Raw genomic sequence first — 16,768 nt, forward strand, 5'->3', positions numbered from 1 at the left:
TTTTTTTTTGGGAAATAGATGAATTCTCATTGATGAAAAATTAGATGGATATTACTTGTTCCATCAAAATAATATCACGGATAACCCCTGAAATTGTAGAGTTCTAAGTCTTCCTTATGAGTCATTTACAAGCCTCTTGAGTCAAACCATGTGCAGCCATATTGAAAGTGCGACTGACATAACAACATTCCCAACATGGAAATTCACTTGACACATTCTTTATATCTCTCACCAGATGGCCATAGCGGGAGGGTGATCCTTCATTGTAGCACAATGCTATTTCATCTCGTTTGAGGAAAGAAATTCGTGAGAATTCATAAGATTAACGAGAAAAAAAAAAATACATACTTACAAAAAAATAAAATAAAATGCATATATTAATACTCAAAGGAAGTCTAAGGTAAAAGAGCTCAATTTATCTTACAGTGTAGCGTATATACGTTATTTTAAAGTATAAGAGTTCTATTTTTCTTTAATATATCTTTTCTTTTATTTTTTTTTTTCCCAATGATGAACACCATATCTAAAGAGGAAGTGGAAAAATGAGTTTGTAATTGATAAACCTCAAGCTTATGGATCAATAAAAGTAATAGATGGAACAAGTTCTTCACAAAGTATTTGTTAATGTGTTTTGAGAGTGTTTTTTTTTTTTTTTTTAATCGAGTTCGGTTTGTCTCAAGTAAAACATTGTTGAATTTATTTTATTTATCTAACCCAATTATGTTTACATTGGATTCGTCTCGACCGTTTATTTTTTCACAATAAAATGGCCAATAAATTTTTAAATGGGATCAATTTAAACCCTGCCATTTTTTAATCTCAAGCTCTCACGTGGATGGATGGATTAATTGTAAACGAATATGTTTAAAAAAATGTACCGCTTGGGTACATTGGTTCATAAAGCAAGTATTAATAATTATTTCTTTAACATGTTCCTTTCTTATCATATGTACATGTTTCTATTTTTATAGATTAAGATCGAAACACATATGCCTTCAACAGATGTGTTTCCACCATTCGTAGTGCAATCTCTGTTGTTCTTTTTCTATTGTTTTTCCTGGGCTTAGTGCAATATCTCTGTTGATTAGAAAAAAAGAAAAAAGAACTCCATTTATGCAAAGGTGGTACTTGTTCTATCAATTGGGTGAATAGAAAGTTACTAGTGACCACCTCCAAGCAAAATAACTTAGAAAAAAAACAAAAAACCCTTCTACTCTACGGAAATTCTACACAATGTGTATATACAAAAGATTATAATATTATATGCCATTATTATTCAATGCTAGGCTTAAAAATTGGAAAGTAAAAGTAAAAAATAGTTAAAAAGAAAGAAAGACAAATAATGAGATTTGAAAAAATAATATAAAAGAATCAATTTGGCTCGTGAACAGTAACAGCCGTACGATGGGATGGTGAGGAGTGTGAAAGACGGGGATGAGTAATTGGAGGCACTGGGAATCCAGAATCATTTTGATAAAATGAATTTTGTGGGCCAGTTTTGAGTGTTTATCCAGGGTCACTGGAGAAAGGGCAACAGGATGTGATGAAGCGCAGAGGCTAGGGAGGGAGACTAGTACTAGACTTTTTAAGAGATTATATAATACGACCAGAAAAAAACTACAAGTAGAAAGAGACTAGAGAGAGAGAGAGAGAGAGATCGGAGAGAGATAATACGACTCAGAGAGAAGGCAAATTTGGGGATTTGGTAACGTCGATTCAGCTGGCTCGGAAGGCGAAAAGAACCAAACCAACAACAAAGGACAGCATCAACGCCATACACACAAGAGCGAGAGAGGTTCAGAAAGCAAAAAAAAAAAAAAGAAAGGCGGTTTTGGTTTGGGGACCCCTTAGCAAAGACAAAGACAAAAGCAAACCCGGTTTTGTAACGGAAGCAGAGAGCCTCCCAGTCGTTACAGAACAACTGCAGCAGTAACAATAACAACAACAACTGATCATTATTATGATTGCTTGTGTAACCGTTGTTGTGTCTGCTTAGAGGCTTTTTTCTTTCTTTTTTTTTTCTTCTCCGTCTGGGCATTTTTTGCTCGTAAATGGGGTAGCCTATATTTCTGCTATAGCGCGTGAAGCGACGCACAGCTTGGCTTGACCTTCGGCTTGCTTTCTTTTCTTTACTGGGTTTTCTCCGTTTTTCCTTCCACCACGCCGTTTGTTCTCGCCCTTGAATGGCGCATCTGGAAGGTGGCCCGAGGAGCTCGTCGATTTCTCATGCGGAACCGGGTAAGGAAAGTTGGTGGGTAGCGTGGAAATGTCTGTTTGGTTGCCCAGAAAGTTTGGCATAGGGAGAAGAAATGAAGATGCGAATATTTTGCATTCTCTGTTTGGGTCCCGAGAAACGGAGGAAAATAAATTGAAATGAAGATTTCGATCTTTAAGCTTTCTACCATTCTGTCTCTCAAGGAAAAGTGCAAACTTGTACCTACTAAGCTAATTATCTGGTTTTCAAGTCGTAGCCTCCTTAATTGTCCTGCGTTTTCTGGGCAATCAAGCGGAGCAGAAGCTTTCTCAGCCACCAAATAGAGCTGAAGCTCAAGACCCTCTTTTATTTCTCTGATTCACTGTTTTTTTTTTTCTTTTTCGATTTCCTTCGCGTTTTGCAGGATTTGGAGGTGATGATCTGTACGCCGAACTGTGGAAGCTATGTGCAGGGCCTTTGGTGGATGTGCCACGCCCTGGGGAGAGGGTCTTCTACTTCCCTCAGGGTCACATGGAACAAGTACAGCACACTCTTCGGTTTCGCTGTTTTTGTTTTCAGTGTTTCCAAAAATAGATCAAAATCTGCTTTTTAATTTTGCGCGTGTTTTCAAATTTTTATGCCATATTGGGTTTTGTAGTTGGAAGCATCAACAAATCAGGAGCTGAATCAGCAAATCCCTCTGTTTAATCTTTCTTCTAAGATCCTTTGTCGTGTTCATAACGTTCGATTACTGGTATCATACTTCTGATCTTTGTTTCTACATCCATCTTTGTTTTCTGTTTTCTGAAAGTTGGTTTTTATTGTAATTGGTTAATTCATTTTATAGGCGGAGCAAGAAACAGATGAGGTTTATGCACAGATCACTTTGCAGCCGGAACTAGATGTGAGAATTTGTTTCACTTTTGTATTTCTTATATATTTACTTATTTTTTGCATTGTTTGGTTGCTGAGAAAACGTGGAGAAAAAAAGGTGGATGGATTCGAGAATCTTTCTTTTTTTTGGGTTCTCCCAATAAATGGAGAAACGACCTTATGACATAACTTGTTTTGATTCCCTTAAATTGGAAAGTTTAATCTTGTTTATTTATTTATTTAAAAAATAAATAAAAAAATCCAATCTTGTTTATTTACTAGATATTGTTAGTGAGGAAACATATAACGAAAATTCTTGTTCACTTAATTTTCTTTTGCACAATTTTCTGGGTAAATAATTGGTGCCTAAGAATAGAATGAATTTATGTGGTTATGGTGATATTACAGCGAAGTGAGCCTACTAGTCCTGATGGGTACTCACCTGAGCTTCCGAGGCAAACGGTGCATTCATTTTGCAAGATTTTGACTGCTTCTGACACAAGCACTCATGGAGGGTTCTCAGTTCTTCGAAAGCATGCCACTGAATGCCTGCCTCCGTTGGTAAGTACTCCCATTTTGATCGTTTAACGTAGAAGATGGTCTAGTGTTTGATCGAAAGCTTTTCACATGCACTGCTTGCTGTTTTTATATGATAGGATATGACCCAAGCAACACCAACTCAGGAGTTGGTTGCCAAAGATCTTCATGGGTTTGAGTGGAAGTTTAAGCATATATTTAGAGGTAACACATTTGTGCAGTCACAAGTTTACTTTGTGAACCAATGAAGTCCAAGTTTATTTCATTTGAACATACTTCTCTGAAGTACAAGTAGTATTAGATATGTTTCTAGGAACCAAATCCGTTTCCTTATTCTATTGCTGGAACTATGTTTCTCGTTTCTCCTGAATGTTTAGGCCAACCACGGAGGCATTTGCTTACGACGGGATGGAGTAACTTCGTCACTTCTAAGAGATTGGTTGCAGGAGACGCCTTTGTGTTTTTAAGGTAAATGAACTAGATGTACTCTACATGCTTTATTGTGTAGAGTCAGTTGTATGCATCTTGTGGTGGCTTAGCTCGATAACCTGCTGTGTGTAGGGGTGATAATGGGGAATTGCGAGTAGGTGTACGGCGTCTTGCCCGCCAGCAGATTTCCATGCCTTCATCTGTGATATCCAGCCAGAGCATGCATCTTGGAGTGCTTGCCACTGCTTCTCATGCTGTTATGACCCAAACCCTTTTTGTGGTTTATTACAAGCCAAGGTTTGATTGATGTGTACATTTATTTGTAAATTTGGATATGTATATTAGTTGATCATCTTGTTTATTATCTTTGATTTCTTTGGCTTCATGAATTTCTTCAGGACTAGCCAGTTCATTATCGGTGTAAACAAATATGTGGAGGCTGTTAATAATGGGTTTTCAGTTGGCATGCGCTTCAAGATGAGATTTGAGGGAGAAGACTCTCCCGAAAGAAGGTGACAACATAACAAATGTTTTGGGCATTGGGTCCTACCTCTTTTTAATCTTGATCGTTAATTTCAGTGTAAAATCTGTTTGGTCAGATTCACAGGCACCATAGTTGGGGTCGGGGATATATCTCCAGAGTGGTCAAAGTCTAAATGGCGATCATTGAAGGTTGAAAAATGTTTTTTATTTCTTATGTTTTGAAGAAAGTAAATTTATTCCACCAAGGGAAACTACAGTAGTACTGACAGAATAAGCATCTAAGCTGCAGTCTCAAGAACAAAATCTCAAAACTAAATAGAAACTAAATCTCTAATGAATACAGATAAAAGGAAAGGTTGAGAATGGTTATCATTTATGCAATTAAATGCTGATGCATTTATTATCTTGTTTGTCTCAACTACTTCGCCTTTCAGGTTCAATGGGATGAACCATCAACGATTCAAAGACCAGATAGGGTTTCCCCCTGGGAGATAGATCCTTTTGTTGCTTCTGCTTCCTTGAACCTTTCTCAACCAGCTGTTAAAAGCAAGAGGCCCCGACCTGTTGATATTCCATCTTCTGGTATGAGAAGCTATTTTGTTGAGTTCTTTTAATGAACTCTTGGTGTATTATATTTAATCTTTATTTACAATCTATTTGGAATGTAGAGATCACCACGGCGTCACCTTTTTGGTATCATGGATCAAACCAGTCCCACGAGTTAACTCAATTGAGTAGTGCTGCTGAAGTCCAAAGCCATGAAACCTGTGGTGGTGTCTGGCCTACTAGGCCTAAGGACATCAATACCAATGGCTCAAGGGTGAGAGCAGAAGGCATGTGGCCCGCTTCTCCACATATGAATGTCTCTCTAGATCTTTTCTCAGATTCAGCAGAGGATGACAAAACTGTAACAGCACAGTCTACACTTTCTGATTACATCTCTCCAGTTTCATCAAGACTAAGGAATGGTCTGATACATGACCATGTGGAAAAAGGGACAAAATCTGAGGCTACTCTCGGCTGCCGGTTATTCGGAATTGATTTGTTGCCAAAAAACTCTAAGACCAATGCTCCTCCAGACAGGGAACCAGAAATAATGATGCCCATTGGTAAAGGACCAAGTCCGACTGCAGCATCTGAATCTGATAGGGTGAATAATCTGGATGCTTCAAAGTCCTCAAAGGAACAGAAGCAAATTACCCCAGATGCATCAATGCGGGAGACACACAGCAAGCAGGGCTCCAGTCTTTCCATGAGAACTCGTACTAAGGTAAAAAGTATGGTCATTGCTGCTTCATATTGGATTGTTCTGCTACTTGCTAGTATTGATTCCTAATAACAATGAACCTTGTTGATCATTGAAAAGGTGCAAATGCAAGGGGTTGCTGTTGGACGAGCCGTCGACTTGACTGTCTTGAAAGGGTACAATGATCTAATAGATGAACTGGAGAAAATGTTTGAGATTAGAGGGGAGCTTCGTCCACAGAACAAATGGGCAGTTGTGTTTACTGACGATGAAAACGACATGATGCTCGTGGGCGATGATCCATGGCTGTAAGCAACATAAAAATTGGTGTACTCGTGTATTTCATTTCCCCCTCTATAGGGATTGGGTCTAAGTTGTGTTTTGTTTCTCATTGCAGGGAGTTCTGTAAGATGGTGAGGAAGATCTACATATATTCAAGTGAGGAAGTGAAGACGATGAGTACAATATGTAAGCTTACCAGTTCGTCGTTAGAAGGTGAAGGAACTACTATTCTTAGCTCAGACTCTGGAGCCTAGAGGTGATGAAACTTGATAGTTCAGTCTCCCTATTTTTACTTTTTTGGGTTTTGTTGTGTTTTGCTTTCTTTGCTTGCGGTTGGGGTGGATTGGCGGTGGTTTGGTTTGCGCAGAGTTGGACCTTCCACAAAGACAGCCAAAAGAAAAAAGTCTACTAAATGGATTGGGTTTTCATGTAAGGGGGGTAGTAGACTCATGTTGAATTGGAGCAACCAACTTAAAGCAGCGTTGTCTATGGGGGGTGGTTGGTCTACGTTAATCTGCCTGTAAGAGTACATATGTAATTGCATTTTGATGCCAGTTTACTCTGGTTTGTTGTTAGTGTGTTGCTTCATATTCTTGTCTTGTGTTCTGCTTATCATCCATTTTATTTGCCTTCATCTTCGCGACTCAGCACTGTTGTATCATGTCTGCTTGTGCACTAGGCGGCTAGAACTAGAAGCAAGCCGCCAAGGTGTGCTTGCATATTGCAAAAAAAGTATTTAGGGTATGTTTAGGATTGTGTTTGAGGGGTCTAAAAGTGTTTTTAACACTCAAAAAGTCGGTTTTGGTTTGGAAAAAAAAAGAGTGCTCGTTTAATAAAAGAATTAAAAGCGTTTTTAAGGGTTCAAAATGCTTAAAAATAGTCAAAATGCACTTTTGGCTAAGCTTTTGCTTAAAAGCGCTTTTTGACTTAAAAGTTTTATTTTTTAAACGCAATTTCAAGCAGGCTCTTAGTAAATTTGAGAGGAAACTTCACTTTAGCCTTTTGAATTTTTACGCAATTTGATAAATTTTTCTAAACTTTTAAATCTCTCAATTTAGACTCATAAATTTTCAGTTGTTCTCAATGTAGATAATTTCGTTAATTTTAGCCGTTAAAAATACTAAAAAAAGACTCGAATATTCTTGATTTTTGTTTTTTGTTTTTTGTTTTTTAAATAAAAAACGTTTTGAAATCAAAGGTAAAGTTCAAATTTTATATATAAGTCAGGGGTATACACGTTATATAACGTTTAAAATTTGACAGAGGAGTTTATATTGAGAGCAAATGAAAGTTTAGGGGTTTAAAGTAAGATTTGAAAGTTTGAAAGAGGGATTTGTTAAATTGCATGACACTTCATGGGACTAAATTGAAATTTTCTTTAAATTTTAATGGCAGCCCTGGCAAAAGAAAAGAAAAGAAAAGAAAAAAAAAGAAAAAGAAAAGTGTACCAAATAGCATTACATTTAATGAATCAAAGAGGGTTTTTTCCTTTGTAGTTTTGTTAAAAGAACACTAGGACGGAACTTGGTAAGCCAATTGTAAATATGTGGACAAGAAAATATTGGTTGGTGGGTTTCTTAGTACATTGAAGGGAGCAGCAGGTAACATGGTTTACTTGTTCTTTTCCTGAAAGAATATAACCCGAAAGATACTCTTTGAGGAGGCATGGCATGTTATGGAGCAGTTGTGGGCATCCTGACGTGTCAGAGAGAGAGAGAGAGAGTCAATTTCTCTTTTGCTTTCTATAATAAGTTGTCTAAAATGTGGAGGCAAGGGTTGTTTTCATGAAGATTACTACCTCTCGAGGAAGCATTTGTCAATAGGAGGGAGGATTAAAAAGAAAAAGAGAAAAGATCTTTGAAAAGGTGTAAAATCCATTGGACAGCGACACCAAGATATGGTGGCACTATCAAGTTTGCAGCTTCCAACCCTTCATTTAATTAAAAAGAGAAGACAAAATGATGGAACTTTTGCTTTACCAATTACGATTTACGACCATCAGTTTTGTACGCAAACCATATGATGTTATTGTTTGCCTTCAATTCAGACGTAGGGGGAAGCTATAGAAATAGGAGTTGAAAGTAACGTAACTCTTAAAGAAATCTTATATATATTAATTAGGACTCAATAATTTTATTGAAATATGACTAATAATTGATAACTACCGGATTTAGATTATAAATTGTTGAAGCAATTTTTCTGACCGGTGGATCTAGAAATTAAAGAAGATGGTTATCGAAGTCTTTTGATCCCTAGAGCCCGAGGACATGCGATTGAGAAAGCGTATGCGAGAGGTTATTATCTTAGAGTGTGTGTCCCCTTCTTTTAGGAGACTTTATGAAGATGCGGTTATTATCGAGCACAAACCTAGTCACATTTGCTCAACACAAGTTGTGTTTATCTCATGGACATTCAAATAAAGAGAGGATATTTTCAATCAAGTATCTTGTTTATCGCTGTGGGTTCCCATCATTTACAAATAAATAAATAAATAAAAGAGAAAAATATAGATATGGGCTTTTGGTAGACATAGTCAATATTTCAGATCTGTTTGTTGGTTGTGGGGGAATAGTGCCGGATTTGTGTTTATTATGCAGAAAACATATAGAGAGAGAGAGAGGGCCCCGGACCAATTCGGGCTACTTAATAATATACCACATATTATCTTTTGCTTCTTTGTAGGAGCGAATATTGAAAGGGAATTTAATCATATTTATTTTTTTCTCTTTTCTGCTATATTATTATTAACCAGCTGCTTCACTTAATGGCCCGACCACTTTTCTGCGTTCCGTACGGTTGCGAACTACTATTCATGGGTAGATTTGCGTCTTCTAGTTGTTGTCAGGTGCTTCTGTCACGATGTTCTGTCGCGTTCATTGGCTTTTGCCACGTATCCAGCTAGCTCTCTTTGGGTTTTTTCATGACTAAAAAAATGTGGCACTGAGTAATGCTAAAAATCTCATAATTATTATATAATATGTTAAATTTAATTAATTTATATTTTTTTATTATTATTTAAAATAATTATAAAATAAAAATGTAATTTGCAACTTTAATTAGGGTAGATGTAGCACATGGCCCACTTAAAAAAGATTGGCTCAAACACTTGCAACTTGTTAATTTTTTTTTTTTTTAAAAGAAAAATTTAGATAATTCTCATTCTAGAAAATCAAAGTGAGAGGGTTTGGAGTTCCCTCTCAATAATATCACAAATATAGCTGGGGGATTCACTCACCCAAGTTCTGTTTATGAAAGTGTTGACTGCCAATTTAGCCAACGTATGAACTGTCATATCTGCCATACCATTCACATGTTGACAACTCCAATCAGCTTGGTATTGATTGTAGCACCATCTTAGTATCCTCAATAATATGCCCAAACTTACTCCAATTCTTATTGGATGAATTTACCCCTTTCACTATAATGAAATCCTCCATCGCCTACATAGTTGCTCGAATCAGATCATTCGGGGTAATGAATTGTTCTCCATGAATCACTCCATTCCGCCTCATCCAAATACTCTTTCCCACCCTTTTCATATATCTTTTCCACTAACTGTATAAAGTCTTCTCCTGAGAAATTGTATTTCTTGAAAAATATTTATCTGACACTCCAGACATTAGTAGCTGACGGGCAAGACCACAAAATGTGAGTTTCTGTTTCGAACTCAATTCCATAGATTGGACATTTGGGATCCAAAATAATTTTCCTCTTCAACAAATTTTCACGTGTGGGAAGGTTGTTATGATACACTCTTCACAAAAAATTCTTGTCAGCATTTTGGCATATGCATAATTAAAGATTATGGGCCAACCATGGAAAAGGACCAAAACACCCTCACACAACTTAGTCTGAAACCCGAGTGGTTCTTTTCTCGCCGGCCCAAACTAATTTTGTAGATCACCAATTACAATGGGCTCCGCTTGGGTGAAGATAACGCAACATAAGACCGGACCGGAAGCAGCCAACCTTAGTTCTACTGTAGGCCAAATTCAATTTCTTGGATCATACAATGGTAGCGGGTGCTAGCCTGCTAGGGTTCAACTGTTCAAGTCTATTTTTTTTTTTTTTAATTAAAAAAATAAATAAGAAAGATTTCTTAGGCATTGGGGGCATAATAAGGGGGCCAATGCATGCTCGAGGGTAGACCCTTTGATCTCCACGTGGCTCTATCACTAATTATATTCATCTTTCATTTTTCTTATATTTCATTAAAAAAAAAAGAAAAAAAGAAAAAAAAGATGAGTTTGGTTGTAATTGTGCCAAACCAAGTACTACAAAATACAGGGTTATTTATTTAATTTTCATTTATTTTAATTAATGATAAATAAAGTAACATAAATTCAACGAAAATAAGAATAATGGGAAAGAAAGATTTTTCCTTTTGAGATGGGACAAAAGTCAAAGAAGAAATGGATGTTTAGGGTAACCAGCCCATTTTGTTTTTGATAGCTAGTGAAAATGACGGAATGCTGTCCAGTTTTGTCGTTTTGACTTTTTTCACATGTTGAATGAACAGAAGAAATATTAGCTGGATTGATTTATTAAAAGGGTTTCCTGATGATTGTTTGCAGATATGCGATATGCACACCCACATTAAAAGTTGGACTAATTTGGCTTCGCATTGGATTTTTGGGGTGTTATAATAATATAAAGTTATAGCATACGACAAAACACCAAACTATTTCTCTTCTTTTTCGTAAAATAAAATTATTATTTCTGCTCTTTTTTTTTTTTCTTCTTCTATTAATTGTACGCATCCATTGAATTTTGTGAGGGTCACAACTTTATAATTTATTTAATGCCCACTACAGAATCATGAAAGCCTTGGAGTTTTGGTAAATTCGTCAACTTTTAAGTCAATTTTTCTAAATCTTTTTATACATTATTTTATTTCAAACTTCTAGCACATGTTTTTTTTATTTTTTTATTTTTGCTTTACTTTCTAGCCCGGTATACCTAAATATAGGTGGGTGTCAGCCATTCTTACATCGGACTATGACAGTGCGTTTTTGACTTTAGCATTTTTTGTTGTTGTCTTATAATTGGTAGTTAATATAGCTGTATAGGTTTACTTTAATCTGTGTTCCTTTTTGTTTCTGTAACCATCTTGTCTAACTCTTTGAAACTACCGAGTCACTTGTTTAACCAATTTTCTAATTATTGTAATTATTTATGTACTGTTTTAGTTTATTTTTTATCTATTGTCGAGGAGTCCACCCCATTTTCAATTTTAGGATCATCCACTTCTTTAGAAGTGGGAAATATTTTTTCTTGTAACATTTTTCTTATTCAATTAAAAAAAAAAAGAGGATCTAAGCTACCCTACAATGGACCACAATCGTCCTATCTTCTAGTCCTAGACTTTGTTGAAGTGGGATAAATGAAGGTTTTATCCTTTCCTTTCCTTATTGCATTTAATAATAGTAAGGACGAAAATTTTCTCCAAACCGATATGAAAGAAATATTCTTCAACTCATGTAAAATAGTGGAAAGTGTCTATAAACATTTAAAACCCACATTAAATTCTTAATCTTATTAATAGCAGTTTATTAATTTAGACTAAATTTAATGTGTCTTTTAAATATTTATAGACACTTGGTACTATTTTACATGGGTTGGAGGATATTTTTTCTATACCGGCTTGGAGAAATTTTTTGTCCTAATAATAATAAGGGTTAATAACTTTTTTGGTACTTCAGTTTTAATGTTTTTATTTTTTCTCCATAGGTTTTAAAACATGACAAATCTGGTACCTCACCTATAGGAAAAGACGAAATTACTACCTCCGTTAATTTCCGTTAGTCCCAATTAACGAAAGTCTACGTCGTCTACATTTATATCGCAACACATGTCCTAAAAATTAAAAATAATAAAATAATAATTAAAAAAAATGAAAATTCTATAGGGTGGCCGGCCACCCCATTTTGGCCAATGGGGGTGGCTGAACCCCTTGGAGGTGGTTTGGCCACCCCTAGAGGGGCCAGACGGGGTGGCTTCGATTGTAATCAAATATTGGGAATATAATCAAATCAAGGAGATTTGATTACTATACTTGTATTTATACATTGCCCTATAAATATTAACCTTTGTATTGTAGACAAATTAATTCAATGAGCACAATGTAGCCCTTAGGAGTATTTCGAGTGGTAGACGTAGGTGTCTAACACCGAACTACTTGTAAGTTTTTTGAGTTGATTTATTTTTAAATAGAGATTATTTGATATCAGCATTATTATGGAATACACTAAAAATATTATATATTTTCTATATATTCTAACAATAATAATAATAATGAACCCCACTCTTCGGTCTTCACTAAATGTTTTCATGTATAATGAATTGAAATCCCATGGACATTATTGTTCTTTCAGTTTTTCGATTATTTTATTTAAAATTCTGTTTATTTTATACTAAGATATATAATTTAGATTTGGTGGTCGGGGATGTCAGCGCCCCATACCCTCATTTTCAAACTATATCCTTTTCAAGTTTAGAAAAAAAAAAAAGAAAAACGTTTTCATGGTTTATACTTTATATTGACATGAGGAACATATTTTATATCAAAGTTGAAATTGAAGTCTCAGAAAATTGCAAGAGCTTGAAAGAAACATCATATAACCATTAATTTTTTTTCTTCTAAAAGTGTCATTAGAAGGCAAATATCAAGTAGACCCTATATTATCATTAATTGTGGTCCAGTTGCGTAATATTATCATTTAATAATGTCCTTTATCTTTTAGTTAATGATAACAGATCAAGTGAGAATAACTTAGATCCTATATTCAACTTCCCTTTTGCTTAACGTGTTACCCAAAGCAATTTCAAACTAGGCCGTTAAATTATCGCTTATCTTAAAATTTTAATATTTAGTTAGAACCCTAAATTCTTGTTCAGAACTTCAGATATTATATTAAACTTTCATTTATTCTAAAAAATTAAATTCATAATAATTAAAAAATAATAAATTTAATCATTTAATTATTAATTAAGGTAAAACCCAGAAGAATCCAACCGGCTTTGAGTGCATGAATCTAGTTTGGAAGGAACGCCTTTTTTGGTTTTTTCTCTTTTTGTATTGACAAGAAGACCACACGTTTTACATCTAAGAAACAGGTGGCAATGATTAATGACTTGTTTGGAAAGTCATTTAGATTTGAGGGATCAAGTAAAGTCCGCGCTTGAAAAGGAGCTCACCCTCCATCTCTGGTCGGCATCCGATGCACGACGCAAGTAAAATCAGCTACGAGTGCGACCACTCTGGTGCTACCATGTGAAGCCGTACTATTGGTGGAGTAAAATAATTTATTGCCATGTGTTCTCATTTGATTGGGAGGAAAACCATGAACAGAGCTTATTGCTGAAGTAATATTCAGAATTATTATTATTATTTTTTTAATTTTCACCGTACGAAAGGAGATAAGATATTTGCTGCCCTGCCTCCGCCTGCTTCACTGCTTTCACTGTGCTACTGTAGTTCCATTTTTTAGAGAGTAGGTGTGAGGAGTTAGGATCGTGTGCTGTCATCTCCATTATATTTCTTCTGCACTCTATTGTCTGAGAATTCATTTATATTATTCTTTAATTATTTGTTAACCTGCTTTGGGAGAAGTTTGATTCGTTTTAATTAAATAGGTTAAGTTATTTATATAATTTTATATTCATATCTCAATACAACTCAAACTTAGCATTTATAGTTATTTATTTTTGAAATGACCCGCGAAACCAATATGAACTCAATATAAAATTTGCAAGTAGAGGTTGAAAGATCCGATCCTTTTAATTAAATGTGCCAAATTAAAATTAACTTATATAATCTTATATTTCTAACTCAGTACGACCACAATCCAATGCCAGCTGTCCTCCTGTGTGTGTGTGTGTGGGGAACCTCAAGATAAGCACATATGTTTGCTAATTCCCATTTTTCAACGGCAATATAGGAGAGCACATGATAACTACGATAGGGATGCTCTTTTTGGTAGCATTTCCTCCTCAACAAAGACAGTGATGAGTGATGACTGATGAGAGAAAACGGGCCAGCCTTTGCTTTTGAGGGCTTTCCTCCCTCTTCCTGATTGTCGCAAAGTCCTCAGCAGAAAGCAAAGTACCCAGAGACAATAATCTCAGAGAAAGAGAGAGGTATGGGAAGCGCGGCAGAGCCGGCGGGAAGCTTGACGCCAAAGCTACCGCTCTTCTCAGTCCCACTGATGCAGTCAACAGAGCCTTCTGGCATGCTAACCCCGCCATTCCACAGCTCAGCCGCAGTCCCATTTCGCTGGGAAGAAGAGCCGGGGAAGCCCAGGCCCTGCACCGCTCTAGCCAACATCAGTGACTTCGCTACAAAGTGCTTGGAACTCCCTCCTCGGCTGCTGTCGGAGACAAAACTGCCTTCCCCCACCACTGTCTTGGAGGGCCCATATGCGGGCACCAGGTCTAAATTTCAGTCCTCTTCGTTTAGACTTAGCAGGGAGTGCTATGGATCTTTCAGTCACGAGAGAGCCCAGCTTGGGGTGCCTGCGCCTCTCAGCAAGAGGGGTTGGCTTGGCTCTTGGGGCAGGAGGGCTTTCAAAAGCAAAAAAGAGGTTGGAGGGTTTAGCCATGTCTTCCCATCTTCCCTGGATAAAGAGAGTGATTGTGGTAGTACCGCCGGAGAGAGCAACAGTAAAAAGGGGAAGATGACAAGGATTAGAAGGGCAGGGAGCTTACCTAATCTCTCCCACGCCAGGTCTCATTTCTGGGTAAGGCTTTATTATATATATGAAATGCAAGACATAATGCTGCAATCAAATAAAGTTGATCCTTGAACAACTGCTTTATTTTATTTTTAAATCTTTTCTTATTTGCGATGTTTGGATGTTGCAGGCGACTATATACGAGGGCTTGAAGCAGGTGGTTCCATGGGGGAATAAGAAGCTGAAGAAAGATAGGGTTGTGATATAGACTAGCCATTGTCCATTGCTGCTCGCTTCTCTACGCTCTGCAAGCTTTTTTATCTTGTTTTTTTATTATGGAAAGATATTTGGGCTCTAGCAAATCAATTATGCATTGTTGAGCTATGAGAACTTACCAGTATTGGTGAATGTGGGAAGGAAGTTTGTAGTAGATTCTTATTTTCGTGAGAAAAAAACAAAGAAAAGAGAAGACAACAGCTCCCAAAGCACTTAAGTGCTCTTTATTGTATTAGTTTCCATCTTAATCTTATCCTATGAATTTTAGTTTGTTCTGTAATTATAATTGTATGGTTTTAGCTTGTGCATATATATATATATTCCAGCCCCAGTTTCTGGGCAGTTGCACTCATGCATATTCGAACATTAACGAATATGTAGAGCTTTAAGAGTCTTCCTACTCCAGTTTCTGAGCAGTTTCCACTCAAACAAGCAAAGCATAGATTTCAGTCTTCCTATTCAAGCCATGGTGGTAGTAAAACTCTTGCCGGACAAACAAGTCTTAACATTTTCTCTTCGAAATATGTATTGGGAGAATTTCTGCATGTGAGTGCGCACCCAAACACATGTATGTATGTATCATGTATGTATGTATTCCAATTCCAGTTACTGAGCAGTTTGCTACTCATACAGATTCCAATAAAAGCACTAATAACAGTCGACAAGCAAAATTCGATTCAACTAAAACAAGCGAAGTATAGATTTAATAGTCTTCCTATTCAAGCTATAATGGCACCAGAAAATAAGTCTTTTAACATTTTCTCTTCAAAAGATGTATTAGGAGAATTTTCCAATGAGCTAGCAGGAGCAATATGAGCATCACCTTGTAGCATTTAATAAATGGAACACAATTCATCTGGAATGAAACGAACTAGTGTTTAAAATCACTTGAAAGAAAACCATTCATATGGCAACACAAAAATGGGAAGATGTTTAATATGCAGTATCATTTAATTCTCCATAGAGTTATCTTAAAAGCCAGGCTTATTACATTGCTGATTTGCTGATGACAATAAAATTGAGAGGCTGGGCATGACACCATCATACTTATTTCTTACCGGTCATACCTGCAACCACCTGCAAAGATGCGCGACATTTTTAGTATTGCGGGAAAAAGAAAGGAGCAACAAAAAAATATGTTGTCAGTGTTAAAGACTTCTTGTCAGAATGTCGCATTGTGTCTCACACCAACAGCAGCGGTACGAATGGAGCCCACTTTCTTATTCAGTTGATCTAGCCCATCTAGGCATGATAATTACAGCAAATTTTTTCGATCAACTTCTTTTCCTCTCTCATTATTCTTTTATTTTTTAAATATAATAATAATATGCAACTTCTTATATCAAATTACAATGAGGCTGAATTGCATGGATGCGCGGTTGACCTATCAATCCTCAACCATTATGCAGAGGAACTAGTAAAATTTCTCTCTATCTTGGGATGTTCAGGACCATATGAGAAAAACATCCAAATTGAATGGACTTCGAGCAAGTTGAGAAAATGAGCACATAACAAAAAGAAAAGGTTGAGGCAGTAAATGGGTACGGTGTAAGGGTACACTATAAAGGACCATAGGCATCCCTTGCAGCAGATCAGTCCACCCCAAAGTATAATGCTAATCTTGATGCTTATCCTTTTCAAAAGAAGGTTCCTTGAAGCAGCCATACCATGAGCTGTTTCTAAGTGGGGCAGGTTGCCAGTGCAATGATGCTAAGGTCATTCCTTTCTAATCATAACTTCCTACGTACTAAGTATTAATTTTTTAAATACTAGATC

At 36.3% G+C, this 16,768-nt stretch overlaps 2 protein-coding genes across 2 annotated transcripts; both read left to right on the top strand.

Moving 5' to 3' along the window:
- Nucleotides 1-1,516: 1,516 nt before the first annotated feature.
- On the top strand, nucleotides 1,517-6,638 carry LOC132186192 (auxin response factor 18). Its single transcript, XM_059600042.1, has 14 exons — nucleotides 1,517-2,238; nucleotides 2,619-2,734; nucleotides 2,853-2,948; nucleotides 3,042-3,098; nucleotides 3,476-3,628; nucleotides 3,724-3,808; nucleotides 3,982-4,072; nucleotides 4,166-4,330; nucleotides 4,432-4,545; nucleotides 4,633-4,705; nucleotides 4,951-5,098; nucleotides 5,185-5,786; nucleotides 5,883-6,070; nucleotides 6,160-6,638. The coding sequence occupies exons 1-14, from the start codon at nucleotides 2,184-2,186 to the stop codon at nucleotides 6,296-6,298; spliced, it is 2,082 nt and encodes a 693-aa protein (XP_059456025.1). The 5' UTR covers nucleotides 1,517-2,183; the 3' UTR covers nucleotides 6,299-6,638.
- A 7,408-nt stretch (nucleotides 6,639-14,046) lies between these two features.
- Nucleotides 14,047-15,263, top strand: LOC132186198 (uncharacterized protein At4g00950). The gene is made up of 2 exons (XM_059600051.1): nucleotides 14,047-14,782; nucleotides 14,907-15,263. The coding sequence occupies exons 1-2, from the start codon at nucleotides 14,186-14,188 to the stop codon at nucleotides 14,982-14,984; spliced, it is 675 nt and encodes a 224-aa protein (XP_059456034.1). The 5' UTR covers nucleotides 14,047-14,185; the 3' UTR covers nucleotides 14,985-15,263.
- The last annotated feature ends 1,505 nt before the right edge of the window (nucleotides 15,264-16,768 follow it).

Source organism: Corylus avellana, chromosome ca7 (assembly GCF_901000735.1).
Source record: "Corylus avellana chromosome ca7, CavTom2PMs-1.0".
Lineage (NCBI taxonomy): Eukaryota > Viridiplantae > Streptophyta > Magnoliopsida > Fagales > Betulaceae > Corylus > Corylus avellana.